The sequence below is a fragment of the Peromyscus maniculatus genome, chromosome 11 (assembly GCF_049852395.1).
Source record: "Peromyscus maniculatus bairdii isolate BWxNUB_F1_BW_parent chromosome 11, HU_Pman_BW_mat_3.1, whole genome shotgun sequence".
NCBI lineage: Eukaryota > Metazoa > Chordata > Mammalia > Rodentia > Cricetidae > Peromyscus > Peromyscus maniculatus.
This window is the reverse complement of record NC_134862.1, coordinates 79,614,118-79,640,094: the sequence shown is the minus strand read 5'-3', so window position 1 is coordinate 79,640,094 and position 25,977 is coordinate 79,614,118. Positions and strand designations below refer to the sequence as shown.

Here is a 25,977-nt window from a genome sequence, read left to right as displayed (position 1 = left end):
GAATGTTACATTTACTCAATTATGCCTGTTTTTTTTTTTTATTTCATATATAACTTACAATATGGGCAGCTCTTATCCTAAAAAACCCAACAAACTAACAAAAAAATTCTTTGATTTTTATAAAATGTTAATGACTTTTATAAAACCAATAAGAGCAAGAGATTTCTCTACACTAGACTTTATCCTTGGACATTAGCATCTCCTCTGCTTTCTTACTTGTCCTCAGCAGATCTGGCATGGCATCTACCCATCAGAGCATTTTATAGCTTGCTTTTAATTTTCTAAAATGCTGCTTGGCTTCTTGCCAACAGAGATGTACACCAAGATTTAGTCTCACGAGCATTGCTATTTCCTTTTTCTGAAAGAAATAGGACAGACAGCAGCAACTAACAATGTTAAAGCAAACATTATTCCTGCCACCTGTTAAACTCAGTAAGGAAGACTTTATTCAAAGATGGCGGTGGCAATAGATCTAGGGACCTTGATGAGGAGGTCTTGCAGTTTGGGAAAAGGGATTAGGAATGTACAGCCTAGGGGAAGAGTGTTCAGGAGGCATCAGTAACTGGAAAATTATTAAGAAGAAGCATGAGAGCTAAGAGGGATTCTTGCTAGACAGACTCAGCAGAATTCTTGGACTCAGTAGAATTCTTACTGAAGGCTAGCCAGAGTTGGTTGGGTATTGTGAATGATCAAATATCTTGTTGTGCATTAGTAAGATTCTTGCTCAAATTGAATTCTACAAAAGCAGAAAAGAAGAGGCTCAAAGGAACCTGATTAACAGAAAGGAGAGAGGCTAACCAACCTGCTAAGAAGAATAATTCCTTGGGGCTCAGAGACCAAAACTGTCTCCACATCGAGAGAGATGTCTGGATGCCACTTTATATTAACTCAAAAATTTATTCTCTTAAGGAAGCAACATTGTTATAAATCACAAGTGAGGGTTTTTATAAATTTAGAGTATGTATCAAGATTCATAGAAATAGGATAGTATTTTCTAATTTATTTTATTTTTATGGAGATCAAAAACATTCTATAATCCTAGATTATTTATTTGAGAGAAGGTTAGTCGCCAGGGTGCTCCTATTTTTTGGTATGGGGTATCAGAGTAGTGCCTTAATTTACTCAGTAGCGACCTCTTCTAGCTTCAGTCAGTGGCCTCCAGGACCTGAGTGCTTTGAAGACTGTTTCCTCAGTGCTTTGTTAGATTGGTTTCCAGAAGTTTTCCAGAAAATGGGAAAATTCTTTCTCATTCTTTTCCAGAATGAGTGTTTTCTGGTTATTTCATCTGCAGGAGTCAATGCTGGAAATGTCGAAGTGGGCTCCAGCCATTAGTCAGACTAATACATCCACCAGCTGTTTCTTTGCCTGAAAGTGCTATCTACATTAACTGATGACTTTTAAGATACAAAACAAAACACCTGCAGATTATACAAGATAAATATAGTGTTTTAAAAATATTAAAAGAAAAATCATAAGTGACTTAGTACTAAACTATATTTTACCTAAGAATGGGACTGGGGGACTGGATTAGCCATCTCAGATCTTGGCATGTGATTTGGATTTAATGACTATTTAATGGCTTTGTTTGTTTGTTTGTTAAGATAAGGACTCAATATTTAGTTTAGGCTGGCCTGAAACTCTTGACTCTCCTGTCTCAACCTCTGAGATGCTAGAATTACAGGCACATATCCAGCTTGCCTTGCCTTTTGTCAGTGAGGCTTGCTCACAAGAAGGGAAACATGTTGTAAAACAATAAGGGACACAGTGAAGTGTTTATCTAAATTGTTCTAGTATCAATAAAGACTCAGGAGTCAGATATTGGGTAAAAACCTGACAGATCAAAGAAGCTATGGAGGACCAACAAGCTATCCTTCTTCCACACTTCCCAGATCAAAGAGACTGAGAAAAATCCAAGTTCCTCCCTTCTCCTTCCTGTGCGTCTTCTCTCCATATTCCTGGCTTCTCAGTGGCTAATTTCATACAGCTAGCCGCTGACTCCGCTGCCAGAATCAAAGTTAACTTTATTAACACAGTGTTACAGTGCAATCAAATATTGCACAACATAGGGACCCAGACATCTTTCTGAAGACCCGTTTGCTTGGTTCTACTTATGTAAACTTGTCCAATTGTTGTAAGGAGCTGAGGAAGTAAACACATGTGGGTACGCAAAGACCCTGAATTTTTAAAGCATGTTTAAATTTAATTCAGATTGGGGATTTTTGGCATATCAATGGGGAAAAAAGAGATTCAGAATAGCAAATAATGTTACAGACATTGACTTGTGAAACTGACCTCTACCCTGTTCTTAACCATACTTCTCCAAAAAGGAAGAAATTGTCCACTTAAAAACTGAATCTGGAGTTGGGAAATAGCTCACCTAGTAAAATACTTGCCATTCAGTATGAAGACCTAGGCCACATCCTTAGAACACACATTTAAAAAGTTGAGCATGATGGCGCCTGCACATCTGGGTAAGTGGATGCAGGAAGGGTGCCTGGGCTCACTGGACAGCCAGCCTAGCCTGCTTGGCAAGCCCAGCCAGTGAGAGCTGCTGTCTCAGAAATAAAGGTGGACAGTTCCTGAAGAACAACACTGGAGTTTGTCCTCTGGCTTCCATATGCATGAGCACATATACCTGCTCACATATATGTACATACATACGCAAACATGCACATGATATGCACATATATACATATACAAAAACTGAATCTCTAGGATACATATTTGAGATGGCTTTCATTTCTGCCTAGCACAGTTCTCTGAGTATTCACTTCAGTGTACACCCTCTTTACGTCAGCTTCCTTTGAGGTTATTTCTACACATTCATGTATTCCAATAAATGCTGATAAGTGAATCTCTTCTGTGTACAGTAAGGATTCAGCAGTGACAAAAATGCCTGTCCCCAGGGAGCTGACTTAGTGTGATTCCCCCTAGGAGTGTGTCTCTGTGAAATTAAGCCCACTGAGATGCTTCTGAGAAACCAGTTTTCACAGTTTCCTAGTCCTCTCAGAACTTTGCACCTTCATGCTGATCAATCACTATGTGATCTTACCTCTGCTGTTACCCTATCTCCAGCTAACATTTTGCCAGGATAGTTTTGGCCTTTGCAGTCTCCTTGACTTTCTAAATTCTTCTAGTCTCAGAGTTCCTTTCACTGTGCTCTTCATTTTCTTCTCATACAGGCTGTGTCTTGTAGGTCTGTGTTTGGGTTCATTTCCCTTTGTGCAGTCACAACAAAGCTAATTGTCTTGCCACTACTGAAATGGATTCTGTATCCAAATATAAAGACAGTATTTGGTGTGCTCTTGTCCTTTTTGGCAAGTGTTTCCTGAATTTCTGATCTGAGTACTGCTGCCTTCTGTGATAAAAGAGTCCATCAGTGACAGCTCTCTCCTCTGAAGGAGGTGGCTGGTCATGAACCTTCTAGTACAGATATTTACTGTGTCATTTCACGATAATGGCAGATCCTCAAGCACCAAGGAAAAAAAGAGCCCAATACATGCTATGGTTCTGCTTTATGATTAAAAAATATGCCAGGGTTTTTGATAAGCTGGGAATAATTGGTGTTACTAGGCCTCGTTATCTTTTAGGATTCTACCATGATCTGGAATTCTTTATCTTGTAGTAGCTGAGCCTGCCCAACACAGTAGACAGAAGTGTTACACAGACCATCTTGACATTCTGGAAAGAATATGTAATTCCCATTCATTTTTTTTATTTTAATGCAAGTGAAGGAGGCTGGGCATGGTGAATCATGCCTTTAATCCCAGCACTCAGGAGGCCAATGCAAGCAGAGCTCTATGAGTTCAAGGTTAGCCTCATCTACATAGTGAATTCCAGACTAGCCAAGGTTACATAGTAAGACTCCTGTCTCAAAACTAGACAGACAGACAGACAGAAACAAACAAGGGAAGGACTATAGTTTCATTCTTCTACCCATCATTATGATCACAGAGGTTTAACCTATGATCTGCCTTTAGGTAGTTAATCTGTGGGTCTGGGTTTTACAGTGAAGGGCTTCTGAACATTAGCATAGCTGTTAATATATGAGAAGGAAAGGAATTGCCACATTATTCACCCATTAGACTCAAGTTTAAAAAAAAAACAACAATAGTTTTTTAAGGGGGTGGGGATTGACATCATCAGAAGAACTACCTGAATGAGACATGTTGGAGCTCTCCTCTTTTGGTTCTGGGTACCTACCAGGCAATTTAATCAGGATATCCTCTGATGGTGATTCTAATACTGAAAATGATCTGATTTTTTAATGATAAATAATTCTTGATTTTTCTAATTGCAGGATAAAAAATATTCCTAACCTGATAGAATAGTTTTAAGAACGGCTTCTGTAGCCTCACTGTCTAGGTAAAGATCTACGTTGTCATTTTCCAGCTGAGTAGCCAAGTACTTGATATCTATGTTTTAGTTACTTTGTCTCATAAATGGGAACAATAACAGCAATAATCATAATTATATCTGATTTAAGAGTTTGTTATGAGGATTAGATGATCAGTGTTTTATACATAGAAGTATTTATTAAGCAGATCGTCAACAGTTATGTTCCTGGAAATTTAATGTATATTAAGCCCATGTGAAAATGCTATATATTAAAATATAATAATGAAGCTTAGACTAATATAGTAACAATCAGGGTTTGTTTGTTTGATTTGCTTGTACTTAATAATGCCATTCACTTATCATGACCACTAAAGGTATTGAGGATCCAGTGGATTTTATATAGTCACTATTTTAGGCCCACATACATGTTTTATGATGCCTTTTCTAATCTAACAGGACAGAACTCTTTCCTATCCAAATCTCCATTCTCTAGTGTCCATAAAACCTACACTATTTAACAATTTCTAGTTTTGTTACAATTGAATGTGTGATATCCCCCTCAACTTTTTCTCTGCCTCTGATCACTTTCAATCCTAAAACCTTCCCATCAGAGGAACTTTGTAATTTCTTCTGGCGAAGGGCATTTGTGACAGTTGCTGGGAACTCTTTGTCCCTCCATGTGTTCTCACATCTCCAGATCCGTGATGTTGGAAGTGCCGTCTCTGTCACCGTCTGCCCTGTGACAGTTATTGATCAGTGTTCTTCCCAGTTGGTGGGGGAGAGCCTCCCATCTCACTAGCCTTCTCCCCTTTCCTTCGTCCCCATTCCAGCTTTCGTCAGCCATTCCTTAAAGAAGCCTAACTCCCTTCCTTTACTAACATAAAGTCAGCATTGGGGTTCCCATGGAAGGTTTCTTAGAAGTTGATACTCAAAGTAGGATTTAGATTATTAGAGCTGGATTATGTAGAGAATCCGAGTGGGTCAAAATAGCAGAAAAGGGGTTCCCCTAAGCAGAAGTAAGAATACTAGCAATGTGTGGTATGTTGAAGTGCCCCAAACCAGACGTGTGTCACAGTTAGAGATATACGGGCATAGTAGAGTTAGCTTATGGAAGTGAGAAGCCCCACAGAGAGATGACATCACAGCATGTCTTTATATTCACGCTGCTTCTGTGTTTTCCAGTTTGTCTTCTGTTGTGTCCCCAGATTCAGGTACAGATGTTAGTGGCATAGCCTGGCACCAGCCAAACTTGCACAGAACAATCTGCTTCATTAGGATTGGTGTCTAATTTTAGATGAAAATCTGTCTTTGATGATGGACAGGTGGTTCAACCATTTTGAGCACTGGCTGCCCTTTCATAGGACATAGGTTCAGTTCTTAGCACCTACATTGGCAGCTCCACAGCATCTATAACTACAGTTCCAGGGGATCAGACACCTTCTTCTGGTCTCTGCAGTCACCAGGTCCTGCTACACATGGTGCACAGACATACAGGTAAACGATCATGCCCATAAGTAACAAGTCAGCAAATCTATCTTATATATACTTCTCTACAAAGCACTGGTCAAGCCTTGTCACTTTTAAAAATTAAACTTCATGTAAATCTTTAGATATTTAGTTCTATTTTTTGTGTTAGTCATCTCTCAACAAATAGCCCCTTGGCAGACTGCTTAATTCAGTTATTGTGTGTTTATAAGCTGTTCAGAATTCCACGTTGCCTGGAATTTTTCCACCCTCTGTTCAGACACCTTTCCTGGCTTCCCCGACCCTTCTGAGCATTCAGAAACACATTCCGGTGCTCGTGCATGCAGCCTTTCATCTCTTTTCCTTTTTATTTGCCTGATGGATTTTAAATGTAAAATATTTGGTTTATGCATTTTACCAGACTTGGATTGCTGTTCTGTCTCATTCTGTACGCTTCAAAAGTCCCAGCACACAAGGTGAATATTTTTTGAAAATGTGGTTTCCATGTATCTGTTGGTAGAAGCATAAACCCAGAACACCTTCACTTTCCTGTGACTCCTTTGGGGTTCTGTTTTTCCAGATAGGCGTGACTTCTCCCTCCCTCCCTCCCTCCCTCCCTCCCTCCCTCCCTCCCTCCCTCCCTCCCTCTCTCCTCTCCTTCCCTCCCTCCTTCCCTCCCTCCCTCCCTCCTTCTCTCCTTCCCTCCTTCCCTCCTTAATTTCTTTCTTTCCTTCTTTCTTTCTTTCTTTCTTTCCTTCTTTCTTTCTTTCTTTCTTTCTTTCTTTCTTTCTTTCTTTCTTTCTTTCTTTCTTTCTTATACATCTGGAGAGGGGGAAGGGTTTATGAGTCTTTTTACATAACTTGGTTCTCAACTCCTCAACCTAATGTTTATCATGTTTCCTCTCCTCAGGAGACCCATGACTTTCACTTAGCAGAGCCCTCCACATTAACAGTGAGGACATCATCTTTAAAATATGTGCTCTGTCCCAGCTGCTCACATTCTGACCCCATTTCTCTCTAAGGGCTCTTCCTCTCCTGCTCTCCAAGGCTAACTCAAGTCTTCAGACCCTCTGTCAGGGCCTGCTTTGATCATTTTTTTTCACACTGAGTAGCAAATTGTTGGCATCAGTTGAAGGTGCTGTCCTTTCCAGAGGTGCTCACCTGGTAACAGAGCACAGAGTCTTAAGGGAGTAGCAGGAGCCTCATCTGCTGTTCCTGCAATGAGTGGTACAGCTCCTGCTGTTCTGGGTGCTCAGAATGTAAACAGATGCCCACAGCCCAGCACCATGGGGACCTAGGCAAGATCCAGTTCCCCTGAACCAGCCATGGTGACCCACACCTGTAATCTCAGCATTGGAAAGGGTGAGGCAGGAGAATTGCCTGGTCCGCAGGATGACTGTTTTACAGTTACCATGAGCCTCCTTCTCCATGTGTCCTTCCTTAGCAATCCAGACATCAGTCACGGTGAGACTGCCTCATTTACTGTCTGACTGGGTTCTGTGAAACCTAAAGATCTGTTTTATAGGATCTCCCAGAGCAGACCAGCGCTGCTATCCTCTCTAATCTTTAGGGATGTTGGGAACCTTGTGACTCCTAATGGCATATCGTAAACAAAATATGCAGGGCTGGCAGCGTAGCTCAGTGGTGGAGGCCCTGCATTCAGCCCCAGCATCGCAAGAATGTATCCAGCAGGTCTTGCAGAAGGGTTTCCTCCATTCCACAGCCTTCGCTTACTGTCTAGATCTCGTGTGGTCTTCTAGCATTGCTCTTGCTTACCATGGCCTAGCTCTCCTCACCATCGGGAGGAGGGAGTAAGAACAGAAGATAGTTCAAAGGCTCTGGTCTAGAGCCACCCTGAGCCTCCTGGTTGGGTGTAAGGTAACAGTGCCGTCTCAGCCATCGCTAGGAGCTCCTAGGTTTGGAATCCAATTGCAGCTTTAGTTTTCTCTCAGAGCCTGTATTTCTAGGTCTTTCATCCCCTCTTGATATTTAAGGCGTTAAAGAACCCTAGTTATCAGTTTAAACTACAGCAGGTATGTGAATCTAACGTCTTCTGCAGGTGGTTGAAACAATATTAGAGAGCCTAGTCCTGATCTTAAACTCTCATCTGGATTCTGAGTTAATCCAAAAAAAAAAAAAAAACAATAAAAATTAGTCATATGTATTTCATGTCTCTGACATGTGTTTTCCATTATTTGGTCTTCTGTGCTGCAGCGTGTGTGTGTGTGTGTGTGTGTGTGTGTGTGTGTGTGTGTGTGTGTGTGTGTGTGTGCGCGCGTGCGCATTCATATACAGAGACACACACACAGTGACTGTACTTCCAAAAGGAAATGGCTGGTGTGGCGCCTTGAAATCTGAACTTGGTCACATGTTCTGAATGAAATGATTCCAAATACATTAGCAGAATGTCTTTCTTCCATCTTCTACTTTCTGGAAAATAGTTCAATGCGAAACACTAGCCAACTTCTAGACATTTAAATTTAGTTGTATAAAGATAAATAATTTGAAAGCCATTGCATGGAGTCATGACTTGGAAAATTGGTGTTAAGCTGCTATAGCAATGGCCTTAAAGAAGAGGTTAGTGTACAGCAGCAGCCAGCTGTTCTTCATCTCTGGTATGGCTGAAAAGAAAATTAGCTTCAATTATAATTGAAGAGACTTAGAAGAGTTGTAAAGGAAACTTATCACCAGTGAGAATGTTTCAGGCAGTGACTAACCTATCAAAGCACAGGGACTATTTTCCCTTGGCTTTAAAATAGAAGGAATGTATTGTATACTATAAAATGAATATGTTATTAGATTTATCTAGTGGTTTTTTTTTTAATTTTTTAACTTTTCTTTTTTAATTTTTAAGAATCTAATAGGCTGTTTTCCAAAACATACAAATTTTGTATACAATATCAGAGAACACGTAGACTCTCTGAAGTGTGTGTATTAGATCCCCTTTGAAAACACCCCATACTAGATAGATGTCTCGAGCTGCCCCACCTTCCTATGTGACAAGCTTTAAGACTCACGTTCCCCAAACATAACAGTGGAGTCTGAAGATCAAATGTCAGGCTTTGGGTTTTCTTCCAAAATGCTCGACATATTTAGTGTAAAGGTTTAAGAAAGGATAATGGGACAGGAAGAATCTTACTTCTAATCTGAGCTCATTTTCACTAAAAAATATTCAAATTTAAAAATTACTGTTTGGCTGTGTATTATCATAATAGAAAGGTAGTATGAGCCGGGCGGTGGTGGCGCACGCCTTTAATCCCAGCACTCGGGAGGCAGAGGCAGGCGGATCTCTGTGAGTTCGAGGCCAGCCTGGGCTACCAAGTGAGTTCCAGGAAAGGCGCAAAGCTACACAGAGAAACCCTGTCTCGAAAAACCAAAAAAAAAAAAAAAAGAAAGGTAGTATGAGACTAGGCTCTCCTGAAAACACAGCTCCAGATTCACAGATGAAAATGCAAAATCAGATGCCACGTTGACTACTGAACAGTCTTCCAAATTTTCAGAGCTTCTGGTGTAGTGTCATGATTATTCAGCTGGGATTGAGAAATATTATGTGTTTATAATTCTCTCATCATTTCATTTACTACAAGTTGGAAAATGACCACCCAGGATTACAAATGAGGGAGTAATTTGGCCCTGTCCCCGAAGTAAAAAACTTCCATCCTCTTAGAAAGCATAGAGGGAGTATAGTATGCATCTGGGTATTTCAAATTCATGATAATGGAGGCTGCAGAGATGAGCCAGATTGAAGTGGGGGGAGCTTAGTTCTTACAGACAGTAGTAGTACCTGTAAGGAGACGCACGCACGCACGCACGCACGCACAAGCACACGCACACGCACACGCACACACACACACAAAGCAAGTATCAGATAAGGGATGGATCACCTGGAGTTGGAGTTCATGTGATTGTGAGCCACCTGACTGCTGTGGGATATTTTGATCATATTCCAACACTCCCAAGACTGTCAATAAAGTTTACTTTATGATTAGGGCTTGAAGTATATCATTCCATGCTTTCTTGGCTTTTAGGGTAGCCAACAAAAAATCTGACATTATTCTGATATGTCTCATTTGTGTGTCAATCAACATTTTCCCTTACACCTTTTACTATTATTTCCTAACTTTGCACTTTTGACATTTGTAGTAGTTAGTGTTGTCAGCTTGACAGAATCTAGAATAACTTGGGAGGTGGGCCTTTGGACATGGCTATGGGAGGTTTCTTGATTGATTTAATAGAGGTGGGATGATTCACTCACTCTATTGAATGGGGCTGTTCCCTGGATGGGATCCTGTGAAAATGGAGAGCAGGAGCTGAGCAGCAGTATGCATTCATCTCTGTCTGGTTCTTTCCTGTGGATGCTTCAGGCTTCTGCCATCTTGGCTTCCTCTCCGTGGTGGACATACTTTGAACTGTGAGCCAGAATAACTCTTCCTTTCTTAAATTTCCTTTGTCGGGGTATTTCATCACAGCAACAGAAAAACTGAGACATCTTAACTATGATATATATGTCATGCAAAGGTTGTCTGGTCATAACTCTTTGGGGCTCTAAATGCTCATGTATTTGGATGTCCATTTCCTTCTGTGGGCTTGGATATTTTCTGCTAAAATTTCATCGAGTAAATAGCCTTTGCCCTCAGGCTTTAACTACCTGCTTCTGCCCATGGGTTCTTAGTTTTGGTCTTCTGAAGACATCCCAGCATTCTTGGGAGTTTGGGTCATGCTCACTGTATGTATCACTTGTGTCCCTAGTAAGGTTTCCTGACAGTAGTACTAGGGTACCTGCTGGGGAACGTGTGGTTTATAGTTTTTTGGACTTGAGGGTATGAGTACGGAGGTAGTGATGGGGATGGGCAAAGGAGCAGGAAGAATGAGAAACAAACAACGGGCTTTGAGGGCTGAGACGTAGTAGAGAAAGTATCGTGAAGGAACAGTCCAGAAGCCTTTCCAGGGGGGGTACAAGTTAACCACGAGCGAACAACTAAAGCACAAAATGTAAACAGTTCTTCAAATAAGGGATACAGTGAAATGGGAGGTAGAAGGGCGTGGTGTTTCTCCCTCCTCTTGAGTTGTCTTGTATATCGGTCTCCAGGAGGGAAGGACAGGACACACTGGCACCCAGGCCAGCTGTAGATAGCTCTGCTAGAGACTGATGAAACTCCTGTCCTCCTTGAAGTGTAGTGACTGCCCACACCCCGTTGCCCGTCTAACCCTGTGTCTGCTCCACAGATAACGTGATCAATGGGCAGGACTATGAAGTGATGATGCAGATTGACTGTCAGGTGATGGACACCAGGATCCTCCACATCAAAAGCTCCTCTGTTCCTCCTTATCTCCGAGATCATCAGAGGAACCAAACCAACACCTTCTTTGGCTCCCCTCCAGCAGCCCCGGAGACGACCCATGTTGTCAGCACCATCCCTGAGTCCTTACAGTAGTCCCTGGGCTGCACTGGAAAGCAAGGGGTGGGCTGCCAATCGGAAGGGCCGGTGAGCAATGCTGCCCTCTGCTCCTCGCCTAGTGGAGAACTAACTGCCTCGTGCTGTGACTCAGGGAAAGAGAACCAGCGCTGACTTCCACCTCTACCCGCCTGTGCGGAGGAACGTCTGGAGCGCCTTCCTCGTGGTGCGCGGCCCCTGTGGAAGTGTTGCCGGCCGTTGGTGACTCTGTTGTGTCTCTCTTCACTGCTTTCCCTATTGGATGTGTCTTGTTCTTAGTCACCTCCCTCCAGATAAGGCCCACTTCCTCTTTTGTCCACTGCACTTCCTGGCCCAGTAAAGCAATTTTCTTTAAAGTTTCAGAACACATGCCCATGTGGTTTCCACCAATTGGCTTTCTCTCTCCTTTAACTCAAATCCATTCTGAATCCCAGACTTGAGAAAACACATTTCAAAAACCCGAACAGCCAAAAGCATCCCACAGACTCAGAACAGTTTAGGGTTTGGGGTAAAGGGATCATCCCCAGTTGGTAAAGTTTACTTTTACTTGTGATTTGTGGTTCAGCCCTGAACAAATAACTGTTGTGGGGTCAGAGAGTCAGCCACACCCCGCAGAGAAGGGGAGGGAAGGTCAGTGTGGGTGAGGAGGAGGCGGTGACTCCATTCACACGTGTGTTTAAACACGGGTTCCCACGGCAGCAGTGTGAGTTTAGAGCCCCGGCTGCCAACTCTGCCAGTCTGCACAGATCCTTAAGGACCTCAGGGCAAATGCTTCCTTCCCATTGTGAGTCCTCAGCCCAGGACACACTTCTGTGAAACCAGACTGCCAAGGAACGTGGAGGTGACTTCAGATTTAAGCGCAACTAGAGCGTGTTCCCTTAAGGACTGGCAGTGCCCTCAGCCAGCATGGATTCCCACTGAGAGGCCACACCAAAAACTTTCACTTTCTCCAGTGGAAAGGTAATAAAGAAAGTAGCTCTCTTAGTCCATGGAGGGAAAAAGAAAGAAAAGAAGGAAGGGAGGGAGGAAGGAAGGAAGGAAAGAGGGGAAAGAAAAAAAAAAAGCTATGGCTGGGCATATGCCTTTAATCCTAGCACCACTCAGAGGCAGGGCAGGCCCCGAGTTTGAGATCAGCCTGGTCTGCATATCAAGATCCGGGACAGCCAAAGCTATATAGAGAAACCATCTCAAAAAAATGAATAAAAAGCAGAAGTTATGTTCATATATGTTTTCTTGTATTCTGCCTGCTTCCTTTACCATAGCAAGCAGCTAAATTGCTACTGTACTGTTCAGTGGTGAATTCACAGAAACGGGTGTTGCTCCCCGTGTGCCGCCTTCCTTCTGAAGTGAGTAGTCCCTCAGAGCTTTTTCACAGAATCTCCCCGGCTGGCTTGCAAGCCTTTGTCAGGCGGTCCACTGCAGTCCACACAGCCCTAGGGGGTTGTGTGCAGTCTGGTTGTTTTTGCTGGTGACGATCCCATTATGCCTGGCTCCTCATCGACAACATTCTGGACGTTGTTGTTGTCCCCCAAGCTAGCCAGATGCTCCTGAGGCAGGGCTGCTTTTGCTGTGTTACCTGGGAATCTGGAGTTCCAATAGTGCAGCCTTCTCTTTTCCCACAGTGCAAACTGCTGAATTCAATGCCACAGTCCATCCTGATCGGCTCTTGGGTGATTTTCAGACAAGACCTGTTTTCCCTGGGGACTGGTCTTCTAATGGGTGCCAAGGAATAGATAGCAAATGCATGGAATACTTTTAGGGGGTATCCATTTGCGAGGAAAGTGGGATACCCTGTGGCCCTGTTCCTCTCTGCCCGGGAAGTGGCCAGAGAGAGGGTGTGGCCGTGGCTGTAGGCCTCAGCCGCATAGTCATCCCTGCTGCTGATCGCCGGAAGACACCGATAGTGTCTGCAGTGACTCACTGGTACCTCTCCCTCTCGCTGCACCGCACAAGAAGAAGTCATCCGGGGACTCTTGTCTTTGGCATCATCGCTCTGTCGTGTTCATTCTACCAATTCCTCAGACCACAGGCCTCAGTAGAGTCACGCCTCTCCTGCAGGTGACATTGGGGATGATGGTTGGGAGGAAGGCACAGCCAAAGAGCAGGCAGATGTTAGGGTGGCCACAGTGCAGGTCAGGAAGCCCAGGAGCTGGGAAGGGCTGTTCCTTGTAGTCTGGAGCCTTGCCAACTCTGCCCTCGCTAGCCCTCCAGGTCTTGTCCTTCCCTCTCCTAAGTCCACCTGGTGGGGTGAGGAATGGGATCCTCCTCGGGTTGTTTCAGGAAACAAGGGAAAGGCACTTGACGGATACCCAGAGTATCCTGCTGTTGAAATTGCTGAAAGAGCTGTCATCTGTGGGTACGGTAGTTTTTATCTTAATGTTTGTGTGCAGCACAGGCCCCCTGGAAAGGGAAAGCTGCTGTAATGGAGCAAGTTAAGCAGACATTCAGGTTTCAGTTTCTGTTTTGGTGAGATTGCCTTTTGGGGTCTATAGCCTGGAAATATAGATAGGAGCTATCTGCGACATAATATATATTTTTAATTTATTAAGTTCTGAAATGTGATTTTTTTTGCAAGATTATGAAAAAAGTAAATAAATTTGAGCTAGAGAAGTGGCTCAGTGGTTAACAGCACTTCTTGCCCTTCCAGAAGACCCAGGTTCAGTTCACAGCCATCTGCAACTCCAGTTCCAGGGGGATCCTATGCCTCTTCCTACCTCTATAGGCACTAGACACACATACATGGTGTACACTCACATGTGCAGGCAAAACGGATCCACACAAAAAATAAAAATGAGTAAATCTGCTGTTTTATTTAGCTACATTCCCAAAGGAGGCACTCCACCTGTTACTAGAAGGCTTTGTGCCTAGGCTGTCGGCACTGTGATGTCAGAAAGTGATGATGGAGGCTGACAGGGTGGCCTTTCATCTCGTTGCAAGTCCCCAGCTTTTAAATTCGGTGGAAGCAAGCGGGTGTTTCCTCCTGTTAACTACTGGGTCAGAACTGCTGCTCCCCAAGGTTAGCTCCTAAAACAGCTCCCCTAGAGTGTAATGTGAGCCTGCTTTCAGTTAGGAGAAGATGAGGAAGATGCCTGTGAGACAGATGTCCTTCTTACCATGCGTTAGTACAGCGCCTTCACCATGGGCTAGTGGGTAGAGTCTGTTTTTTAAAATGCAAAGCCCCATGGTTACAGGTTCATAGCATCTTCTAATTTCTTCCTAATGAAGTAGCATAAAGCGGGCACCTTTTTGCCTTTTGTGGTAGTAAGAAGTAGACCCTGGGCTGGTGAGATGGCTCAGTTGTTGAGACTTGTTGCTGCTTTTTCAGAGGTTCCAGTTCCATTCTCAGCACCTGGATCACAGCTCATGGCTCACAGACTGCCTGTTCCTAACTCCAGCTCCTGGAGATCAAATGCCTTCTTCTGGTCTCCATAGGCATCTGCGCACACATGGCATTCACACACACACACACACACACACACACACATACACACACACACACACACACTAATAATGAAGCAGACAAGTATGTACTTGAAAGTGACAACATCAAGTGATTCATTCCTAAAATTTCCCAAAAAAACTGTTGCTTACAAACAGAGAAGGAACTTGGGATTCAAACTGACTTTTCTCTCATGTTTAAAGAGACACTGTCCTGGTTCAATCTTGTCGGCCCAAACCTCTGTCCTGGACAGATATTCCCCGGTAGTCACAGTAGCAAGATGCTATCAGACATGGCTGCTGTGACCAGAACGTTTGACCCGGGAGAACTCCCGCTATTTCACAACTGTGAGACTGTATTTCAGTCTTGCCGTTTTCCTATGAAAGATAACAGAAATGTACTACAGGAACAAAACTGGGGATTGCTTAACTTCCTTCCACTCTGAAAACTTCTATTCTACCTTCTGCTTCCATAGATGCAGCCACGTGAACACCCTTGACCTAGAGAGTCAGGGTCTGATCCCATAGCCCTCCTTTAGTCTAAACTCTTGGAAGTGCCTACCTATGACAGCATCTTCCCACCTCAGCCTGGGGGGCTGACTGCTTCCTTCAGCAGGTACACAGACCTGAATGTCCAAGTGAGACAGTCTCCTGCTGTAGCTCCGTCACAGTGATCAACCTCCCAAGCACTCTGCACATTGCCATAATTGGTAGAAACTTATTGCCACCTTACGGACTCCATATTCTTCACCCACATGTTCTTTTCATCAGTTGTAGGCCATTTTAACTTACATAAGTAATGATTTTTTTCCTGCTAATATGAATATAATATGTCATAATTTTAACCAAAAAAAAAAAAGAAGAAGATAATGAAATGAAGAGATTGTCTTTCCCACCCTAATAGCACTTGGAGAGAGACATTCTTCCCCGTTCCACTACAGGAATTATGGGTGATTTTTTAATTAACTACCTATGAAGATATCACCAGAGTCCAAAAGAAACTATGCACATAGAAGAAATACAGTTTTATCCTGCCTAAGAAAATTCTATTAGTATTCTATTAGCTTATATTTTTAATAACTAAGCTTAAAACAGTTTATTTTGGATATTACTAGAGCTTTCAGCAATGATTAATATCTGTCAGGTACGTATAGAATCTATGAAAAAAAAAAAAAGAATGATAAGCCTGTGTGATTAGGAAATATACCGAGTCATGTCATGGCTAGCCAGTGTCACAAAATGACCCTGTGTTCCACTAACTTTAAGCATTGCAGATTTAGTGCATGAAAAGATTTCCTTGTATTGGGCTCAAGAACTAAGGAGTAAATAAGTCATTTGTCAAGGTCAACAGATACCACGCTGGTGTGCTCTTTGTCCTCAGTCAACTTGGTGACTGGTTAAATAAGTGTGGCATGTCCCCAGCATGCTAACCCCAGACTGGCCTAGCAGACTGACTCCACAGCAAGTGTGTATCGATCGAACTGTCTTAATTCTCAACTCGAGCTTCTGAGCAGTGGCCAGGATTCAGGAGATGATGAAAGCTATGAGGCACTGTCTCTGAGATTCTAGATTTCACACACACACACACACACCTCATTGTGGTAATAAGGTTCAGCTAAGGCCAGTAGCATGGTATCCCTGATCATGTAAGAATGTGTGGGAGATGGGTATGTAGCTCAAATGAAAGAGTCCTTGCTTAGAATACCTGAAGCCATGAGTTCCTTCACCAGTACCACATAAACCAGGCATGGTGGAGTATGCTTTAGAATCCTAGCACTTGGGAGGTGGAGGTGAGAAGATCAAGAGTTCAAGGTCAAACTGAGTTACATGAGATCATGAATCACTGTGTGTTTAAGAAATGCAGGAAAGATGTATTGTTCTCTCCTTTAATAATTATGTTCGTTTACAATAAATAATGGCAACAGACTATTTCGTACTCTCCAGTCTTTATAATGCAATACCTGTTCTTTCTCTAAAATCCAAATAAAGAGTTTTAAAACTTGCATTGTCTGTCTCAATATTAAGTGGTCAGCAATGGGAACGGAAGCCTAACGAGGTTTTGTGGTTTCTGTGTGTTTAGAAGAAGCACCAAGCTCCTTTCTACTGTCTTCGCAGAATGGGCCAAATAAACTTTTCCTTTATTGTGTCCAGACATTTGAACTGCAATCACATCAGGGAATAGAATCATCTAAAACCTGTACTTTAACCTTCTGCATCATCCAGGTTACTCAATTACAGATCCAGTCTTTACCAAAAGCCCTTTCCCAGCTTGGGATGCCAGTGCCACAGTGAATGAAGCCAGTCACTGCAGATGGACAGCAATTTAATGCAGGCCTTTACTGGGCCTCAGACTACTTCAGGTTCGTTATCGTATTTCAGCCCTCGGCAGCATGTTTCCTAAGAGAGTTAGAGAGTTAAGTGGTGGAGCCACTATTTGGACGTAGGCCATTTAGCTTCGATACTGATTATTAACTACTTTTACCTTCTGAGGCATGGAACTGGTGTAGGTTCTTGCCCTGACAGAACTCATGTAAGGTCAGTCTGGAGCCAGATACACAAATATATATATATAGAATAACATCAGGATTCTCTGATAGGTTAGATTAGTCAAGTTTATGCTTCTGTAATAAAATGCCTGAGAAAATGCCACCAGGAAAGAGGTATTTTGGCTCATGGGTTCAGCACACAGTTGGTACTTTTGCTGTTGGGTCTGTAGTAGCAGCCCATGACAGAAGAGATTGTTTATCTCATGGCAGCCAGGAAGCAATGAGAAACTGAGCAAGAGACTGAGCTCTACTATCCCCTTCAAGGACGCGCGCGCGTGTGCACACACACATACACACACACACACACACACACACACACACGCGCGCGCGCGCGCGCGCACACACACACACACACACACACACACTCAGTGACCTAACTTCCTCCCACTAGACTCCACCTCCTCGAGTTTCTGTCAACTCCCAGTAGCACCACAGGCTGGTAACTATACATTCAACACCTGACCTTTGAAGGAAGTTCAAGATTCAAACTGTAGCAAAGACAAAGTAGCATCCATTTCAGAACATACCTTAAGAGACTTTAAAAGACCCTGGAAACCTCATCTAGAATGACATCTCGGATCCCTTCTGCAGAGAAGGTTAGCAAAGATTAGGAAAGAAATGAACAGCAGAAAAGAATCAGGACCAGATGACATGGCTGGAGATGGGGTCCTTCAGGAAGTAACCTCACAAGGAGGAGCTCTGGTGGCAGAAGAGCCAAGGGACTCTGATGAGCTGTGATGATGAAACCTCGATCCTCTTCCTTTTCTGAACCCTTCGATCAAAGCAGGTGTGTGGCTTTCTACCCCGGTTGTTCTGCGGAGAGAGGGAATAAGGGCAGGTTCGGCGTGGCACAACCAACGGCAAGAAAGCATGCTGACAGGTCAGCAAGACAAGCCAGTAGAACAACAACAAAACCCCCTGTTCCCTCCACGCAAGCCACTGTCCCCATCAAATTCTTACAGGATCGTCCCCTGGGACTTCCCATCCCATGTGGGACGTAGGTCACGCCAGTTTCTGAGTCTCGAAGGACAACCACAAATAACACTTGGTTACACAATATATGGTGTCTTAAATAGAGGACTCTCCTGTTGGAACCCTGCAATTTCTCTGACTGTTCCTCTTTGGATAGAGATTCAGATACAGTGTTTTGCTTACCACAAAATCTATAACATTTCATTGCATCACATTGATATGATATGATCTATACAAACATTAGAAGACAGTCCTCTCTTAGTTCAGTTAATGGTAATAAATAACTCTTGTTTATTGACGATGTAACTTTCTGCCAGACATTGTGTTAGGCATTACAAGCATTACTCATTTAAGCTTTAGAGCAGTCTTAGTTGGGCTGGAGAGATGGCTCAGTAGTTAAGAGCACTATGTCTTCTTCCGGGGGACCAGGGTTCTATTCCTAGCACCTACATAGCAAATCACAACTGTCTAATTTCAGTTCCAGGGGATCTCATGCACACACACATACATGAAGGGAAAACATATATACTAAAAATAAACACCAAAGAGTTTTAAATCAGCCTAACCGTAGACATCATTATCCACACACATCACAGATGAAGAAACAGAAGGGATTATCTCGCCCAGGATCTCACTAGTACATATAGTGAAGCTGGGAGTTGACATTAAGTCTGATGATTATAAAGCCACGACCTCCTACATTGCCATTCACCCTTTGAGGCCATCCATAAAGGAGGGCAACAGGTGACAAAGGGGAAAGAACGAAACATACCCAACATGTGCAGCCAAGGTGGTGAGGCGTGTTCAGGAAACGGGACCATCACTAAGGCAAGGGTCCAACGGTGCTGAGGAGGTTGCCATGAGGGACTCATTCCCTTAGAAGACACACACTCAATGCTGGCTGCATGGAGAACGGCTGTTGCACTGCCTTCCCTGGACGTTGGCCTCTGTGGTCTCCATCTGTACGAGTTACCCAGTGGGACGTAACATGTAACCCTATTCCCAGGACGCATCCACTCCCTGCTCTTCTGATCCCAACTTTTCCCTGCCTGAAGTTTTCCTCACAGAATTAACTCTTAGTGAGGATGTCAGACCATGAGATGGTGAAAGATTCCTAACCAATACATTAGTCCAGCACTGAAGGATATATCTTACAGTAAGTGAACACACTATAGTAATAAATGGACCATTTTATGACATTAACTGCTTTCAAGACTTTCCTGAAATCTATGCTCTCCTAGATGAAGAGCCTCGTAAGACTAATTTTAAAAAGTGCTATCTCCAGTTGTTTACAGGCATAACCCATAATTCTGTAAACAGTGAACTAAGTATCCAGGAAGAACTCAGAGCTTTGGAAGCCATCTCTGATGTCCATTTCCTACGTGTCCAGCCTGACCTCTCAAGTCTCTGGCCATCCCCATTGTCTGAGCACCAGTGGAGCTGGTGGGATTCTTGGCCGTTTCCTCACAGACAGTGGGATAGAAGAAATGGCCTTGGAATGTGAACCTTTAACCACAGATCTTCTAAGTGCTGCACCAAGCTGGAGCATCTAGCATTGGGCTGTGGGAAACTGCGGAGAGGACCAGACAATCTTCTTTCCCGTGATGATATTTAAACAGTGCCTCTTCCCTGGTTCCATGTGGTCACCCTCTGTTCCCACAGAACAAAAGACAACTTCCAAAAGTTGCTGGTCAGCCTAAAAGAATCAAGTTAGACACAAGCTGATCCCAGGAGAGATCTGGGAGTGGGAGGCTCACTGTCCGGGGTCTTACCATAGCCACAGAGTTCACTCCCTCACTTGACTCCTGCTCCCAGGATATAAATGGTGTGTTTACCACATTGCCTCTGGTTTCAAGTTGCTGGAATTCCCCTCTGCTAAGCAACATTTTTCACATCAGACCAGCACATTGCCCCATTGGGTCTGGCAGTCTCTTAGAAGACAAAATCCAACAGCCCACCCCCCCACCCCCACCCATACAACCAGCCAGGCCCTCTCCATCAAACCACCAGCTGGGAGGAACTGGGAAGTCCTCTTAATTTAAACAGCCTGGGCAGGAAGGAGCCTGGAGCAGTGAAACCTTTGATGGCTCTGTGGGTCACCATCCCGGTGAGCTCTTCTAGAAGCATACCATACCGAAACTGGCAGCACACTTGCGGCTAATTCCTCTCCCCAGGAGCCACAATCTGGTTCAGGCCAGCAGAACAGGAGTCACCCAGCAGGAGAACTGAACTCACAGAAACTAGATTTTTTTCCCCCTTCTCATCACCTCTGAAGTTGATACTTGTTAAATACCTGCCATTCCTGTAAGACAGCGACGTTCAGACAGGCAGGAACCCTCTCACGGTCTCAGCCATGGTGTTGGATCCAGGTGTGCTGTGGGGGCAGTGTGCTCTGAAAATAGGGTTTGGGGCATGTTAAACTACTATTTTGAATTGTGTTGTTGTATCTTTACAAAGCCAAGGCATGCATTGTCTTTCCAGAAGAATATGCAATAAACTGGCACTTGTCACATGTGCTTACATGTCGCCACATGCTAATAGTCACAGAGCACTAACAGTGTAGAATGCATGAGACCCAGCACTCACACAGGACAGAGCCCAGCCTTCCCTCAACAGAGGGGCCATCCTTAGCTTTCCCTTGCTCTTCTCATTTCCTCCTGCTGCCTTTTCCCTCAGCCTTCAGTCTGGCGAGTTAGAAGCTGGTCCGCAACTATAGCCCCGAGAGTGCTGCAGCCCCTGAGAACTTGCTAGAAAGGCAACTTCTGTGATTCTAAGCCAAACCTACTGAGTTAGACCCTGTGGTGGTTTGAATGAGAATGGCCCCTATAGGCTCATATATTTGAATATTTGGTCCCCAGATGGTGGAACTTTTGGGGAAGGATTAGGAGGTGTGGCTTTGTTGGAGGAAGTGTGTCACTGGGGGTGGCTTTGTTGGAGGAAGTGTGTCACTGGGGGCAGGCTTTGAGGTTTCAAAAGCCCACGAGGCCATTCGCAGTCAGTTCTCTCTGCCTCGTGACTGTGTCTTGAGATGTGAGCGCTTAGATACTGCTCTAGCACCATGCCTGCCTGCCTGCCCCCTGTAACACTCCCCTCCACGATGGTCATGGACTGTCTCTGAAACTGTAAAGCCCCAAGTTAAACACCGCCTTTACCTTTGTTGTGGTATCCTATCACAGCAATAGAAAAAGTAACCAAGACAGAACCTGAGGCTGGCTGGGCCTAGGAATCTGTTTAAATGAGCCCCCTAGAAGGATGCACGCAGGTGTCTGAGAGCCCTCAATGATGATGCTTGTCCAAGCCGCTGGAGCTAAGGACATCCAGGCTCTGCCAGCAGTCAACCTCCTGCACTTTCCATCCTTTCTTTTTGTGACTGCCATTTTGAAAGTCCACGGGGTCATCGGGTCATCGTGAGTATTTGTTTCCAATCCTTCGTTGGGTCACGCGGCCTCCTGCTGCCCCAGGCGGCTGCATTCCCAGCTGAAGTGGCAGGAGTCAGGACTAGGTCTTTACCAGGTGCATGCACATGCTCAGCCGAGTCAGCAAGCATCCAGGGCTTGGGGTCTGAATCCAGGACGGAGACACGCTGACTGCTTGCTCTCCTCCAGACCCATGGCTCCTGGACATTGGGCTTCTGAGGCGGCGTCCTGCTTGAAACCACACCCTTTGCTGAGGAAGGAGGATGTCTCTTGGCTGGTGATCAACCCTCTCTGAGATAGAGGTTGCGAGAACTCAGGTGTATCTGGAAGGGTCCTGGGTCGTCCTCCTCTCTCTCTCTCTTCACAGTTCTCCAAGCTCTGTAGAGTATGTTCAGTTGGCTACAGGCTCTCAATCCCTGCAGCACAATTCTCTACAGATTGGTGGTTCCCAATCTTCGAGATCTGTTGGAATCACTGAGAGTCTACTGGAGGCTGGCTCCCACCCCCAGACATTCTGACTTAATTGCCATAAGGTGTGAGCATAGGAATGTTACATTTCCCCGGATGACTCTAATGTGTGGAAGAGTCTGCGAAGCAATGAGTTACGTCTTTTGAGACCTACATCTGATGTTTGTGAAGCAACACAATGCAAGACACTGCGGGCAGAGCAGGGTTCCGGGGACACACAGAGAACGTGGAGTTTAAATAATTAGAGTCAGGACTGAGCAAATGTCTAGGAAAGAAAGGAAAGGAGAGAGTCAGTGGTGCGGAGGGCTATTGGATTCTCTCGTGGAGATGACGTCAGACATTCCTCTGTGGTGTTAGAACGGGAGACATGAAAATAACACGGCTGCAAATGGAACTTTCTGTGAAATGGCATGTTCTTGGGAGGAGAGTGAATAGGACCAGGAGAAGGAGAGAAGAAAGAGAGCAGAGCAGGCACGGGGGGGGGGGGGGGGGGGGGGGGCGGGGCGGGGGGGGGGGGCAGGAGAGAGAGAGAAGGAAGGTGAGATTCTGCTCCTGGCTCTGGCCTCAGAGGAGCTGACTGGAAATGATATAAACAGAGGGGAGAGAGGAGTCTCTGGTCGGTATGAGGGGCAGGTGAGAGAGGACAGCGGCTGACCCAGGAGAAGCCCGGAGCAGCTGGAGGACAGAGACACTGAGAGAGAGAAGAGTGAGCCACTTTGTTGGGTCACCCAGCCTCCTGCTGCCCCAGGTGGCTGCATTCCCAGCTGAAGTGGCAGGAGTCAGGACTAGGTCTTTACCAGGTGCATGCACATGCTCAGCCGAGTCAGCAAGCATCCAGGGCTTGGGGTCTGAATCCAGGACGGAGACACGCTGACTGCTTGCTCTCCTCCAGACCCATGGCTCCTGGACATTGGGCTTCCGAGGCGGGCGTCCTGCTTGAAATCACACTCAGAAGCAACAAGCAGGGTAGGTGAGCAAACCCTCCCCAGCTTTGGGCTCCTGGGGTTTGGAAGGCTTCCTGGGAGGAGGCTTAGCATGCAACTACTGGTCAAATTGGTTCTTGAGGGAAAGAGCCAGTTAAGCCCTTATTCCCCTCCCTCCTCCTCCTGCCCCTGAGAGAGGACTCCATGTCTGGAGCTGGGAGGCCAAACCCTCCCTCTTGGGGCTCTCCCGGAGAGAGAGGGCTTGTGCTTCAGGAGTAGACTAGAACGGTGCCTGAGGGACAGATGGGACAGCTCCAGCCTCGGCTCCCATGTATGTTTATCGGGGTGCAGAAAAACAGCTCAAACCCAAGCTTGGCACTGATCTGGTTCTTATATCACATCCTAGTGACTTCTCTTGGGAGAACCATCCAAAAAACTGAGTCAGGAAGAAAAGAAAAGAAAAGAAAAGGAAAGGAAAGGAAAGGAAAGGAAAGGAAAGGAAAGGAAAGGAAAGGAAAGGAAAAAACAACAACAATAAACTTAAAACCAAAGAAAGTTACACAAGCTCTTAAATTCTTGAAGGGAAGATTTTACAATGAAGGGGTGCAACATCAAGAGACCTTTTCATCATGGGTTGTGCTGCTAACCCTCCTGCTGTGACAAGCCTCTACAAAATACAGAGGCCAACTGTGTCACACTGGGGTGGGAAGAAGGCTCTGACTTCCAGCGTGCCTTGGCACGGCCAGGGAGTCCCCACCTTCACTAGTGAGACTCGCTGGGAGGATGCAGGCACGACACATATACCCCCATTCTGTTCTGCTCCCCATCATTTGAAGTTGTTCTCCTGGGAGGCTCAGGAGAGACGCTCAGGGAAGTGTGTGGCCTTCTTGGGAACCCATGGTCAAATGTTTCCAGATACTAAAAGTATCTACCATCCAGCGTCATTTCTCTTGGGCATGGCAGGCCACAGAGGGTGGGATGGTCTGTCCTGCAGAAATGCGGTGACCAAAAGGGCATCCCTGTGAAGGCCCTTTCTGTTCTGAAAATGCGTCATGGAGGAAAACAGCCCCTCCACAACAGAAGTGGCCATTGTGAGGTGAAGGGGTCAGCATGGGACTAGGGTGTTATGGAGGCAGAGAAGAATGCCTCAGCCAGTGATGAGGGCTGGAAGGGTGGAGTGAACCAGAGGCCACTGGAGCCTGGTGGGTACAGGGGCTATTGAGAGGGTGAGGTGCCTCAAAGGGCCACCGACCTGAGGATCTAGATTCAGCTCTTATGATGGAAGGAAGCTGTCCTCTCATCTCCACATGTGTGCATTATAGCTGTCCTCTCATCTCCACATGTGTGCATTATAGCACACACATAGTATAGCACGTGTGCCCACAAATAAATGAATAAGTCTATTTTTGAAAATGTAAAGGTCCTATTGTCTGACCAGAACCAGAACTTTCTGGTGGCAACCAGGACATCCATCCACTGCCGTCCTTGCTGAGCTCTGACAGGGAGGAGAAATGTTTTCCAGAGACATTCACACTAAGGAGGAAACATGTGGGAATGAGAGGCCCAGAAGTGGCTTGATATGATATATATTAAGACACCGGTTGGGGGGGTCACGGGGGAAAATAGAGGTCACGTTTGGATAGGCCTTGAGGAAAGGGGAGCATTCAGTCCATGTTGACTAGGAAAGACAGCTGAGCAAAGGCAAACAAACAGGCTCCCTCAGGGGCCAGGGAACGTCAAGGGCGAAGGCCTGGAGTGCCCGGGAAGAGTCAAAATGGCTGATAGACAAGGTCTTAGATCTCAGTGTGTTGCCTCAGTGCTAAAACTGCTCTTGAGCAATCGTAGCGGGTTCAGACGGCTCCTTGAACTTAGATCTGTTACAAGAGTCATGCCTAAGGGGTCTAGGGGGGACTGCCTAGGAGTCAGCTTGCAAAAAGAAGTCCTTTGAAAGCCATGGAGTGGTGCTATGATGGCTGTTCTTTTTTTTTTTTTTTTTTTTTTTTTTTGGTTTTTTGAGACAGGGTTTCTCTGTGTAGCTTTGCGCCTTTCCTGGAACTCACTTGGTAGCCCAGGCTGGCCTCGAACTCACAGAGATCCGCCTGGCTCTGCCTCCCGAGTGCTGGGATTAAAGGCGTGCGCCGCCGCCACCACCACCCGGCGGATTTATTATTATTATTATTATTAATTAAATCACTTGAAGAAGAAAGGCCCACTTCTAATCCAGAACTTTGAGGTGGGAAGATACATCTTTAATCTGGGCCACACGGTCTACTGACAGCCTATGTAAAGGACATGGAAGAAGGAAGCTTGCTCTCTCTTACCAGCTTGCTCTCATTCTTAACAACAAGAGTCCATTCCTTCACTGGCGTTACAGCCTACTTCTTAGGGATTCCAGTGTGTCCTGAAGACCAGCTGAGACACCGAGCCTCATGGATTGAACAACTACTGGATTCTTGGTCCTTTCATTGCTAAACGGCCATTCTGGACTAGCTGGACCACAGCCTGTAAGCCATTCTAATAAATCCCCATTCCATAAGGTATATTCCTCTAGGAAACCCCAACAAATACAACTGATTTTCACCAGTGGTCCAAACATACCTCCTCTCCTCCGACTATTGAACTCTACGGCCCTGGGGTACAGGAATCCCTTTCCATCTGGACCCAAGAAGGCTTTGAGGGCTCTTTCGGTGACTCTTTAACTAAAGAAAAAGGCCACTACTGACAACTCAATAGAATTAATATTTACTAAGCCCTTCTGTGATCCTAGAGGAACGCACAAAGGATTTCTCCTAGCCATGGCTAGCTAGGCAAGGGGTGGATGTGATCAGTCCATGTGCTTAGCATGAACAAAGATGTTGGACCAATCAGGGAGTTTGAGGCGGAAACAGGGACAGAACTGTGGGCACTCATGCTGTGAGAGCTGGAAGAGGCTCCTTGTTCTGCCATGTGGGACCATGTGCAAGAGGAGTGGGCAGGG

At 45.1% G+C, this 25,977-nt stretch overlaps 1 protein-coding gene across 2 annotated transcripts in view; it reads left to right on the top strand.

Moving 5' to 3' along the window:
* Atf6 (activating transcription factor 6) overlaps window positions 1-14,742 on the top strand; it is a 178,410-nt gene extending 163,668 nt beyond the window's left edge. The window contains exon 17 of one of the 2 annotated variants that reach the window (XM_042258560.2): window positions 11,029-14,742. In XM_042258560.2, coding sequence (XP_042114494.1) covers window positions 11,029-11,237 — 209 coding nt within the window. In that variant the 3' untranslated portion in view covers window positions 11,238-14,742. The remainder of the gene's footprint in view (window positions 1-11,028) is intronic. The other variant, XM_006994440.4, reaches the window with a different exon arrangement.
* Window positions 14,743-25,977: the final 11,235 nt, after the last annotated feature.